Source organism: Phlebotomus papatasi, chromosome 2 (assembly GCF_024763615.1).
Source record: "Phlebotomus papatasi isolate M1 chromosome 2, Ppap_2.1, whole genome shotgun sequence".
In the NCBI taxonomy this organism is placed as follows: domain Eukaryota; kingdom Metazoa; phylum Arthropoda; class Insecta; order Diptera; family Psychodidae; genus Phlebotomus; species Phlebotomus papatasi.
Genome location: NC_077223.1, coordinates 56896960 through 56909700, shown reverse-complemented (window position 1 = coordinate 56909700; position 12741 = coordinate 56896960). Strand labels below are relative to the sequence as shown.

Genomic DNA, 12741 nt, shown 5'->3' with positions numbered 1-12741 from the left:
AGACTGTGAAAGTCTTCTTTCCGGGAGAAATTATTGGCAAATAGGAGATTTTCTTATGCTTATTTCTCACAGAATTTGCTTTATCGCAGCTTCCACTTTTGAACCTTCCTGTTGGAGTGGTCTTGGAGGAATACCACCAGCTTCCTCATGATCCTGGACTTGCTGGCTTGGCTGTTGATTGTGGAGAATCACAGTCGCAACACAAACACTCCTTTAGCCACTTTTCTCTGGATTTCCTGAACAAAAAAAAACATTATCACTTGATGGTTTTGGTCTTTTCCACTCTTTACAACTCACCTTTATCGTTTAATATCCTGATGGTAGCCATTCCTGCATAAAATTTCCACCAATTTGCACATTTTATTCACGAACAGAGAAAAAAAAATAGCTTAGCAAGTTAACTGACGACAAATGGAACAATTGCTACACTGTAAATTCTCGATTCGCTCGATTTACACTGACGTCACCAAATCACTTCCCCTCCCGATGCGTCGTACCTGATAGAGCAATGTTATGATTTGTTGTGTGAAATGATAAGGTCAAAATACCTTGGACCAAAACAATGTTTTATTAAAAACAATCCCATGGTTTTTCACCTGATCAACATATGGAATGATTTGTCCGTGAAGGAGTAAGGGATAGTAAGGAATGGTGGAAGACCTTTTAGAAATTATCAAGGCTTGTGATTTTTTAGGATTCAAGAGAAGTCCGTTAGTGGACGACCAGTGCTCTACTCTAGACAGATTTAAATTCAGAAGTTCAAAGGTATTGTGAGGGGTTTGAGGGATCACCCTTGACATAAATCTGCAGGTCATCCGCATAAAGGTGATTATTGGCCAAAAATAAAATTAATTTTTAGAAATTATTCGCTACTTTTTACTAAATTACTATACAGTAAATAAAACATTCCTTTTAGTTCATATTTAATCTATAGAATCAACTATCCGTGAAACACTTGATTAAGTCCCTCCCGATCTGTAGAACACAGTGCATTTTTACTATTACATCTATCTTTATTCTGATAATAAACGCGCAAATTTAGATACGGTAAAATGAATCACTAATATTCCAATTGGCATATTCAAAAACATGAAATAATGTTTTGGAGCTTATATAATATATTTTTTTTTAAACTTTATATGGAGCATTGGTCTTAACATTTCGTTTCATGATAGGGTAAATTAAGCTAATTCAAAACCTGTTCCAAATGGAAATTTTTCGCTACTCCAAATGGAAACGTCACTGTTTTCATGATAAATACAGTACTAAATTATTATATTTATATATTTTCTATACCTCAGTTTCATTATTTAGTTAATTTTGCTCCAAATAAAGCGAAAAACCATTCATATTCACAAATTTTAATTTGTTAATTTCTCAGAAAAATTAAAAGTGTACCTTTTCACCATCGAATTTTTCATCAATCGACCATGCTTTCGATGCTTTCCAATGAAAACCATAATAAGGTGACTGCTGTTTATTCGTTTTGTTTAATATTTATGTCATATTTCTGGCTAATTTTAGTTAAATTAAGTGCTAATCTTTATTGTTAACGCTATGTGAAATTTTCAAATGAAATAATTACCTATTTCGTCAACAAAAATGGTTTTTCTAAAGTGTTTGCAAATGCTTCAATAGGAAACCCCGGAAATATGATTTTTTGGAGAGATTTTCTTATAGGGGAGACTGGGGCAAAAAGTCACAAAACAGATATTTTATTTTTTTACAAAGTACTCGATCGCTTCAAAAATTTCTAATTAGTGCAGTTTTATAGGAAATTTACCGTTCTACAACTTTGTGAAAGTAATTTTCCTCTATTTTGTAAGGAAATACGTTTATCGAGCCGATTTCTAAAAGGTAATTTTGTGACCATTCTCTAAAATACTGGGGCAAATAGTACCAGACATTGGGTGTATTATCATACACTCAACTCTTCGTTATCCGGCACTTCGTTATCCGGGTGACAGCTGCCAAACACTGGTGGTTGATATATTCACAATTATTTTCACTAAACATGAAGTTTGTCCAGAGTGAATTAAAGTATTACAGTAGACTCTCTCTCAATCGGGAATATGGGGCAAAATGTCATCCGGTTTAGCGTCCGGTTTAGATAGATTTGGGCGTCAAAGCCTTTGTAAATTCCACAAAAAGCGCTCAATTAGAAATGATCACGATAAAATAGGAAGAACTACAGCGAATTTGAACAAATTAGCTTCATAATTAAACGTGAAAATTGTCAACAAAATTTGTTGCCCGATTGAAAAAGAGACGATTGAGTGAGAGTCTACTGTATTAACATTGTATCGAAGTTTTTAATACATAGATAGATAGATAATTTATTTCATCAACAATGTCTTAATAGCGCGTTACAATAGGATTTTTGTGAGATGTTTGTGACTTTGCGTCCACCTAATTGTGATAAAAAATGAAACATAAGCACACCATGAAGAAAATTTTCTTTTTCTTTGTCAGACAGAAAATAAATTCACACTGCACAAAATAGAAAAACCGTTGATCATTCAAAAAACCTAAATGTCATTTTGTCCCCCAGTCAGCCGGATAACGAAGAGTCTACTGTATTTTGATTCGTTTCATTACGGGCTTCCGTAAATCTGAAAAAATAACTAGAGGACATATTTTCATAGAAAATTTATTCATCTACACCTTTGTAAAACACCGTTTTCTCTGCGAGAAAAGTGAGAAAACGAGAAAAGCGCTTTTCAAGCTATTTTAGAAAAAGAAACACACACAAAAGACTGCAAATCGTTTGACCAATGAAAACAACAAGGGGCGGAACATGATAATGACGTTTCTTTTCGCGGTGAGACATCAGAAATTTTGCTTCGCTTTTTTGTCACTTTTTGCTCTATACCTTTTGTTACTTTTTACCCCAAGTGGCCATTTGTAATAAAAGAATTTCTGGAGAAAAGAACTTTTGTGAAATTCTAAAATAGATAGCGGATTCGTATTCAAAGAATCCAAATTATTTAGAAAATATTCACCAGTGCATCAATTTTGGAAAATAAGTAGGTAATAATTGTTATCTTCTGCAAGGAAAATATTTCAAAAATAGGACTAAAAATTTCGATATTTTTTATCTTCTAAATTCCTTGTTCGAATTCTAAGAAACTTACGACATTAAAGAAGGTCTATGGCGGCTATCAATAGAAAAAAAGTTGAGCCACTATGTTTTTTACCTTGGAAGATATTGAATTTTGAATTTTTCGATTTGTGACTTTTTGCCCCAGTCTCCCGTACTCTCTATTGCAATTAATAGAGTACTCTTGCGATGCAGAAATTGGGTTTCTCGGGTTTCGCGATGCAATTTTTGGGTTTCTCGGGTTTTGCGATGCAATTTTTGGGTTTCTCGGGTTTCGCGATGCAATTTTTGGGTTTCTCGGGTTTCGCGATGCAGAAATTGGGTTTCTCGGGTTTCGCGATGCAATTTTTGGGTTTCTCGGGTTTCGCGATGCAATTTTTGGGTTTCTCGGGTTTGGCGATGCAGAAATTGGGTTTCTCGGGTTTCGCGATGCAGAAATTGGGTTTTTCGGTTTTCGCGATGCAATTTTTGGGTTTCCCTTGTTTCGCGATGCAGAAATTGGGTTTCTCGGGTTTCGCGAAGCGTTTCTCGGACAATTGACTAGGATTTCTCAATATGAGTTACCCCTTGATCATTATGGGTTGAAAAATTAATCCTGATTTTGGAAGAATTTGTTGTATTTTTTTTTACTGAACAAACTTTTTTTTCTGACCAAATAGTGGAAACTGGGGCACCACCAAACACGGGGTACCATCAAACAGTAATTTTTATTTCTAAACTACTTGGACTATCTCGACCATTCCTTCAGTGGATAAGCATCCCTATAGTGCATATAAATTCCTATCGGTCTTATCCTCTGATATATCCAATATCCGATTTAGAATTGCATTGTTTGGTGGTACCCCATGTTTGGTGGTGCCTCAGTTTCCCCTATATTTTTTTTACTTCTCATTTGTTTTTGTCTTCTTTGATGCTTCTAGGGGGCAGCTGCCCCCCTTGCCCCTAGCTGGGTACGCCCATGTAATTTAATAAGATTGCATACTTACGTGGGCAAATGGAGAGATATGGGGCGAAATTCCACCTTTTCGCTCCATTTCTGCTAAATGCAGTGCTGATCTGAGTTCATAGAGTGTCTCACCGCCAAATAGACTTGCCATAAATACCCCATCTGGCTTAAGACACTTCATAATTCTCACAAAGCATCCGGGTAGATCATTAATCCAGTGCAGACTTAAATTTGATATTACCAAATCCACTGATTCATCGGCTATATTCTCACTAAAGACCTCCTCATCCACTTCGGTCTTTGTCACTTTTACTCCTGGAGTTGATTCTGCCTGTTTGAGCATCGTGGGGCTCATTTCACACATAATTAGGTGCTCCACTGTATCCGCCAATATGTGCTTGGATACGAATCCTCTACTTGCACCTAAGTCTACGCACACATTAAATTTCTTTTTCACATCAAACACCCTGTCTGCCAACCTATATCCCACTTCATCTTTGATGTAGTCATACAATTCCACATCTTGGGAATTTGCTGCTCTTTCGCGTTGAATTCTCTTTGCATTGCGGTCGAAGATGTTGACTGGGTCAAAGGAGAACTTTCGAGTGTTTGGACAATGACACGATTGCAAATTGTTCTTAAAGTGTTTGAGAAGTCCTAGGGGACCCCTTGTCATTGAGAGAACTGATAAAAGATTATTTTGTATTGTAAAATACATCTTTGAATAGGAGCACTTGAAATTACAAAACACAGCAAACATAACCTCAATACAAAATTTCCCAAAACAAATGCTCTGTACTAAAAAAATATCCCATCAATTGATGCTTGTTTGCTTGGATTGCTTGGATTTAAGAAAGATTCTAAAAACGTTTCTCAGTTTTGTGTGTTCAATTCAGGATCGATATAATCTTTAAAAAATGACTCCAACTGAATCCCTAAATATTGATATAGATGTTGTAAGTATGAAACCTCAGAAATATTATATTTATTTGTGTTTGGATGGGATTTTGAAATTCTAACCTTACTTTTTCATGTTCAGGATGAAGAAGATGTTCCTTTCGAAGAAGAAATCCTGCGGAATGCCTATTCAGTGAAGCATTGGCTTAGATACATTGATCATAAAAAGAAGGCACCGCGATATGGGGTTAATATTGTGTACGAGAGAGCCCTTAAGGAACTCCCTGGTTCTTACAAAATCTGGTACAATTACCTAAAAACCCGCCGGAAGCAAGTGAGAGGAAGGTGCATAACTGATCCTGTATACGAAGAAGTCAATAATGCCTTTGAAAGATCTTTAGTGTTTATGCACAGAATGCCCAGGATCTGGATGGATTACTGTTCCTTCATGACAATGCAGTGCAAAATTACACGTACAAGACAGATCTTTGATAGGGCTCTGAGAGCACTCCCTATTACTCAACACCATCGCATCTGGCCACTTTATTTGGATTTTCTGCAACGATTTAACATCCCTGAAACTGCAGTGCGCGTCTATAGGCGATACCTTAAGCTATTCCCTGAGAATGCTGAGGAATATATTGAGTATCTCACTAGTGTTGATAGGCTGGACGAGGCAGCTCAACAGTTGGCCAGTGTTGTTGATATGGAAAATTTTGTGTCGAAACATGGGAAATCCAATCATCAACTGTGGAATGAATTATGTGAGCTCATCAGTAAGAATCCGGATAAAGTACATTCTCTCAATGTCGATGCGATCATTCGGGGTGGTTTGAGGCGGTACACAGATCAGTTGGGACATCTCTGGAACTCTCTGGCCGATTACTATGTGCGCAGTGGTCTTTTTGAACGAGCAAGGGACATCTATGAAGAAGCCATACAGACAGTGACAACAGTCAGAGACTTTTCTCAGGTCTTTGATGCCTATGCCCAATTTGAGGAGTTAAATCTGAAAAAGTGGATGGAAGAGGCTTCCGAAAGTGCATCTGGTGAAGATACCGATGTCAACATTGAAATACGTTTTGCACGATTTGAATATCTAATGGAGAGGCGTTTGCTACTCCTGAATAGTGTTCTGTTGCGCCAGAATCCGCACAATGTGCCAGAATGGCACAAACGCGTGAAACTCTTTGAGGGAAAACCCACAGAAATCATCAAAACTTTCACGGAAGCCGTGCAAACTGTACAACCTCGTTTGGCAGTGGGCAAAATTCATACACTTTGGGTAGAATTTGCTAAATTTTACGAAGCCAATGGCCAGATTGACGATGCACGTGTGGTAATGGAGAAAGCCACACAGGTGGATTATGTTAAAGTGGACGACTTGGCGTCTGTATGGTGCGAATGGGCTGAGATGGAGATTCGTCAGGAAAATTTCAATGGAGCCCTTGGGATTATGCACAGGGCAACAGCGATGCCGAAAAAAAGGGCAGCCTACCACGATGAAAAGGAACCTGTGCAGATGCGTGTATACAAATCACTCAAAGTTTGGTCAATGTATGCAGATTTAGAGGAGTCTTTCGGGACATATAAGTCTTGCAAAGCCGTCTACGATAGGATCATTGATCTCAGGATATGTACGCCACAAATCATAATCAATTTCGGAATGTTTCTAGAGGAGCATAATTATTTTGAAGAAGCTTTCAGAGCATACGAAAAAGGTAAGTTTTTTTTTAATATATTCCAGTCCTTAATGAAAATAACCGTATAGGGTGAATTGTGGAAAGGGAGACACTTAAGAAAAAGTTCATTGCATTTTTAAGCCGAATAAATATTTATTATTTTAATTTAATTTGTATCATGAGATTCCTTGTGAAATATTCTAACAGAATCTTAACAGTTTTTTATTAGAATTTTCAAGAAATTAATTAGAATATTCAATCAAATTAGAAAACAATACATTTTGAAAAGTTGAACAAAATTTTGGAAAGTAGGACAAAAACTTTTGGAAAGTTGGACATGGACATAGTGATAATAATGACAAAATATTATACGAAATCGGTTACAGCCAAAATCCCTAAAGTCAAAATCCCGAACGCCAAAATCCCGAACGCCAAAATCCTGAAAAGGCCAAAATCCCGGAAAGGCAAAATGCCGAACGCCAAAATCACGAAAAGGCCAAAATCCCTAAAGCCAAAATCCCGAAAGTAAATTCCCGAAAAGGCCAAAATCCCGAAAAGGCCAAAATCCCTAAAGCCAAAATCCCGAAAGCCAAAATCCCTAAAGTCAAAATCCCGAAAAGGCCAAAATCCCTAAAGCCAAAATCCCGAAAGCCAAAATCCCGAACGCCAAAATCCCGAAAAGGCCAAAATCCCTAAAGCCAAAATCCCGAAAAGGCCAAAATCCCGAAAGGCAAAATCCCTAAAGCCAAAATCCTGAAAAGGCCAAAATCCCGAAAGCCAAAATCCCGAATGTTCAAAATCCTGAAAAGGCCAAAATCCCGAAAGGCAAAATCCCGAATGTTCAAAATCCTGAAAAGGCCAAAATCCCGAAAAGGCCAAAATCCCGAAAGCCAAAATCCTGAATGTTCAAAATCCTGAAAAGGCCAAAATCCCGAAAAGGCCAAAATCCTGAAAGCCAAAATCCCGAATGTTCAAAATCCTGAAAAGGCCAAAATCCCGAAAGCCAAAATCCCGAATTTTCAAAATCCTGAAAAGGATGAAATTACATATATGCAGGATAATGTGTAGAATAATTTCCTAAGACATAAGATTTCCCTTTGCCTCCATCAAGCGTGGGTACAATCGTGGGAGTAGCTATGACACTTTTAAGAATTCAGGATTTTGGCGTTCGGGATTTTGACCGGGACCCGTTGTAACTATTTCCCCGGGTACTTAAGGATCTTTGTCTTCCTTGTTGACAGTTGACATGATTTCACTGCACAAAACCACCAAATTCATTCACAAAATCAACTTGTCCAAGATTTCATAAAACTTGTTTTGAATGCAACACGAATTTAAATCACTTTTCTCTCCTCTTTAAATGTAATATTTCACAAATATTTTTTATTCACCTTTTAAATGGATGTACTTACTGACATTCCCAGGAGAGGGATGAACTCCATTATTTCAAAACATTCTGATCTAAAACATTCTGAATGGCTACAGAGGGAAGTTCATGGCTTCATGGCAACATTAAAGGACCTCCATATGCTTTAGATGCATCAAGGATGGAAAATACTCTAATAGCCAGACTCAGAATTGGGCACACTCGACAGACCCACAAATATAAAATGGAGAGAAACATTCCACCTTTGTGCGATTTATCTCATTTTGATTGTTTAATAACGACTTCAAATAATCAGAAAATTAAGTTTAAAAATCTTTTTATCGAAAATTGAAATATTTAATTGATTTATTATCAAGTTTTTAGGGAGTTGTCTCACATTCCACACTGCTTGGTCCCACTTTCCAAACTGTCTCGCTTTCCACTTTTTACCCTAAACATTATTTTTCGAAAGCGTAAGAAAAATATTGATTCGGTATGAATTTCACATTTGAATACTCGAATTAAAAGTAAGTTACGCATTATTGACTCCTTTTACAAATAATGATAATGTTCTTATCAAAACTGGGTTATTAATAATGATAATAAAAAGCTTGTGATATGCTCTCCAATCCTTGCGGCATTACAAATTTAAAGAACAACTGATATTAATGGAGTAACAAATTAAAACATCAATTTTCCAAGTTGAATATCTTCACGAGCTTCATTGACATTAAAATCAAACGGTAAAGTTCTTGCGTTATTTAAGGGGTTTACGTTAAATAATGAATAGAGTGGATCGTGAAGTCGGTAAAGACTAAAAAAACAGCTAAACATTTTTTTATCATGTTCTTATACGCGTATAAAAATTACAAATTTTTTTTACCTTTTTTTGAAAACCTTTATGAAAAGCAAAAAAACTGATACGGTGGACCAAATCATTCAAAATGGGCTCATCAACAGTCAAGAATATCAAATATATTTCTTATTAGAAGATGAGTTAAGCAGATAGGGGAAGGTGGGGCACCCTTGAATGTGGGGCAGCTTTAAAACTGGGATTTTCTCGACGGGTTTAAATGGAATTGAACTATATCATTACCCTGTGCAACAGCGATTTTGTCCCTGGGTTTTCATGCTATTTTTTCTATTGCTAGGGTCAAATGATTTACGAAAATACTTATCATTTTGATTTCATTTGGGTTTTGCGCCTGGAATCTAGGCAAAACCGTTTTTGCCGTTTTTTGATACTTGGATGCCTATATCTCCGATTCTGCTGAACCGATTTATTTCTTAATATGGAAACATTTGTTCTCTTTTACATGCCCGATAATCCTTTGGACAGATTGAATTCCTACAACTGACACCAGGGGCGCTGTAGTCTCATATATGTCAGAAAACTTTAATCAAAAATATCTCGAAAACTAGGACTGTCCCCAAAAATCTGCTTAGTGGGTTTGATAGAGAATTTTATTAGCTACATTGTCATCCATGTGCAACTTTTTTCTCAGATTGTTTTTTAACCTCGAAATTGAGGTTCAAACGAAAATCGAGCACTTAGCCAATTAGAGAAAACCTTCACAATTTCACACTTTTTGACTTTTTCTTTTCAAATTTAGAAAACCGATGGTATTTATTTATCTTGTTTTTGACAACTGTAGAAGCTTAATAATTTTTACTGTTTTATAAAGTGTGTTTAGATATAATACAAGTTAATAACTTAAACAATATCATTAGTAACTATTGATTTCAGTCTTACTTACATTTTAAACAATTTTATTACAAAAAAGGCATATTAATTGCGTTATTTTAAATATTTATTATTAAATTTATGTTTTATAATCGTTAAGCATCTATTTTACGTTTTACATACCAGTTATTCATGGAAAACGCTGCATTAAAGCCCTTTTTAAAATTAATTTTTTTTTATTATCCTTTGAAAGTTTTTCCTACAATTATCGGTTCTAACCTCATGATTACGTAATTTTCGTCGAAATAAATCTAAAACTAAATAAAACTGAAAGAAACACAAAACTACTCGTTTTTGAACTTGTAGCATTCTCTTTGGCACTGATAACAACTATTCTTCTTTCTCTATTTCTAAATACGTCTCTTTCTTTCATTTCACATCTTTTTATATGAAATGTGCAAGTGAGAGTGCAAAAGAGAATGCTCTTCAGTAGGTTAGACAAAGATACCAATATAATTATATATAATAAGAGATTTTAATGCACTTTATTTTCAATAAATTATTGTGAATAAACGAATTAAGATAGAAAATTCAAACTAAAAAAATATGGAAGAATATTAAATTTACTCACTTTTAGGCGTAGTAATTGGCATATAAAATGTTTTATCTAACTGGGAGAATTATTATAACATGGAAAAAATACAGAAAAATGCACAATTTTGGGTGCACTTATTCAAAAAATCTTTAAAAAACACACTTTGTTTTCATTGTAGGTTCTTAATAGGTTCACAAGAGTTATAGAGGATGAAATTACGCGTCATTTTAGCTTTATGTGACTACCACCGGATAAATAGAACCGCAAATATAAATTTTTGAATTTTAGAAAACAGCAAAAAACTAAAAATGCATATTTAAAAATATCCAGACGTGACCCGGACAAACGAATTTCAAATTTGAGATCCTTAAATAACCCTCTAACAAGTTTTTGCACTCTCGTCAAAAACACCCAGAAAAACCCAAATTCTGTCGCACAGTGATACCGAAGCATAAGATAATCGATGAAAAATCGGTTTCAAATGAATCCGATTAAAATAAACAATGGGGTCATTTACAGCGCCGCATTGGGTTGATATTGAATTCTCCCAAAATCGGATTTTTGGACAATTCAGTCTTAATAGAAAGCAGAAATCTAAGCTGTTACTGAGGTTATATTAGATTCAGATTGAATTTTTCCAAGATCCAATTTTGGGACAATTCAATCTCAATCTAATGCGGCGGTGTAAATAGCCTCAATGAAACATCTAGGGGAAAGTGCTCTCCCTTCCGAACGTTCATGCCTTTGAATAATTTGAATTTCTTTTGTTTTTCGTAAGAGATTTACACTAAATTATCACATAATTATCAATTGATAATAAGCTAACTAATATTGAATAAAAATGTGTAAGTCTCTTAGAAAAACTTAAAGAAAATTCATATTATTCGAAGGAATGAACGTTCGAAGGGAGAGTACTTTCCCCTACTGACCCAGTTCCTCATAAAGAAACATCCTAGGTTTTCTTCAAACGTTTACCTTGTGATTATGTACTAAATGTAATTGTGTGATTATTAGAAAAAATAGGTATGATCATTTTAATAAGGAATCATACTTAATAACTTTAATATTCATAATCCAATCTTTGTGGATCACCGGCGACCCAATCGTCTTTAAAAATTTAATATGTCAAAGCTCATGAACCTTATAATGGTTCTTTAGCGAAAGTCTAAGGGCCTTGACAGACCTGAGGATTAACCGAGAGACAGCTTAACGTAATTATATTAGAAATAATGGTTAAAGTGCATTTCCATCATTTTCCACTAAGTCGCCTCTCGACTTAAGTCCTAAGTGTGTCTAGGGCATAACGGTTAGAAAAGAAGTGCCGATTAGGGGGTTTTCGCCTAATGTATTCATTTTGAAGGTCCTGAAATTCTTAGATATTCTGAATGAGTCCCAATTCTCAATAAATAATTATATATAAGTTTAGGATGGATAGTAATACATCTTTTCCATACTTAATTTGCCTGTCTAGGTATCGCACTTTTCAAGTGGCCTTATGTGTTTGATATATGGAATACATATCTGACCAAATTTCTTCAACGGTACGATGGTAGCAAACTCGAAAGAGCTCGCGATCTTTTTGAACAATGCCTGGAATTTTGTCCGCCAGAATATGCAAAATGTTTCTATTTGCTTTACGCTAAGCTCGAAGAGGAACATGGTCTTGCTAGAAATGCGATGGCTGTGTACGAGAGAGGTACCAGTGGAGTAGAGTCAAGTGAGCAAGCGTCAATGTTCAACATTTATATTAAGAAAGCAGCAGAAATTTACGGATTACCAAGAACGAGACAGATATATGAGAAGGCTATTGAAGTGTTACCGGAAGAGAGTGCCCGAGAGATGTGTATGCGATTTGCGGAGATGGAAACGAAGTTAGGTGAAGTGGACAGGGCACGTGCAATCTATGCACATTGCAGTCAGATGTGCGATCCGCGTGTCACAATGGACTTTTGGGGAGCTTGGAAAGAGTTTGAAGTACGCCATGGTAATGAGGATACTATGAGGGAGATGCTGCGAATACGACGGTCAGTGCAGGCCACGTACAACACGCAGGTGAACATGATGGCTGCCCAGATGACGAATTCAGGGGTAGCGGGGGGCACAGTTGCGGATTTGGCACCAGGTGCGAAAGATGGAATGCGAATGTTAGAAGCAAAGGCCATTGAGATGAATGCTGAGGGAGTCAAAAGCAATGGACTCAAGGCAGCTGCCAGTAGCAATATCATGTTTGTGCGAGGGGAAACTCAGGGACTTCCGGGACAGGGTGAAAAGGTGGTTAATCCTGATGAGATAGATATTGGGGATGAAAGCGACGAAGAGGAAGGGGATGGTGAAGAGGTAAATATTCCAATTCAGCAGAAATCTATCCCAGCCAAAGTATTTGGGGGGCTCAAGAAGGATGATGATGAAGAAGAGAATTGATTTGTGAGAAAGTATGTTCAATAAATCCGTTTTTGTCTTTTGTATTGAAA

At 36.2% G+C, this 12741-nt stretch overlaps 2 protein-coding genes across 2 annotated transcripts in view; one reads left to right on the top strand and one right to left on the bottom strand.

Annotated features, from left to right (window-relative positions):
• LOC129801846 (arginine-hydroxylase NDUFAF5, mitochondrial) overlaps positions 1-4806 on the bottom strand; it is an 11721-nt gene extending 6915 nt beyond the window's left edge. The window contains exon 1 of the mRNA XM_055847212.1: positions 4087-4806. Coding sequence (XP_055703187.1) covers positions 4087-4806 — 720 coding nt within the window. The remainder of the gene's footprint in view (positions 1-4086) is intronic.
• LOC129801831 (pre-mRNA-splicing factor syf1 homolog) lies at positions 4805-12741 on the top strand. Its single transcript, XM_055847188.1, has 3 exons — positions 4805-5002; positions 5086-6664; positions 11742-12741. Exons 1-3 carry the CDS (start codon positions 4964-4966, stop codon positions 12689-12691), a joined length of 2568 nt encoding a protein of 855 aa, XP_055703163.1. The 5' UTR covers positions 4805-4963; the 3' UTR covers positions 12692-12741.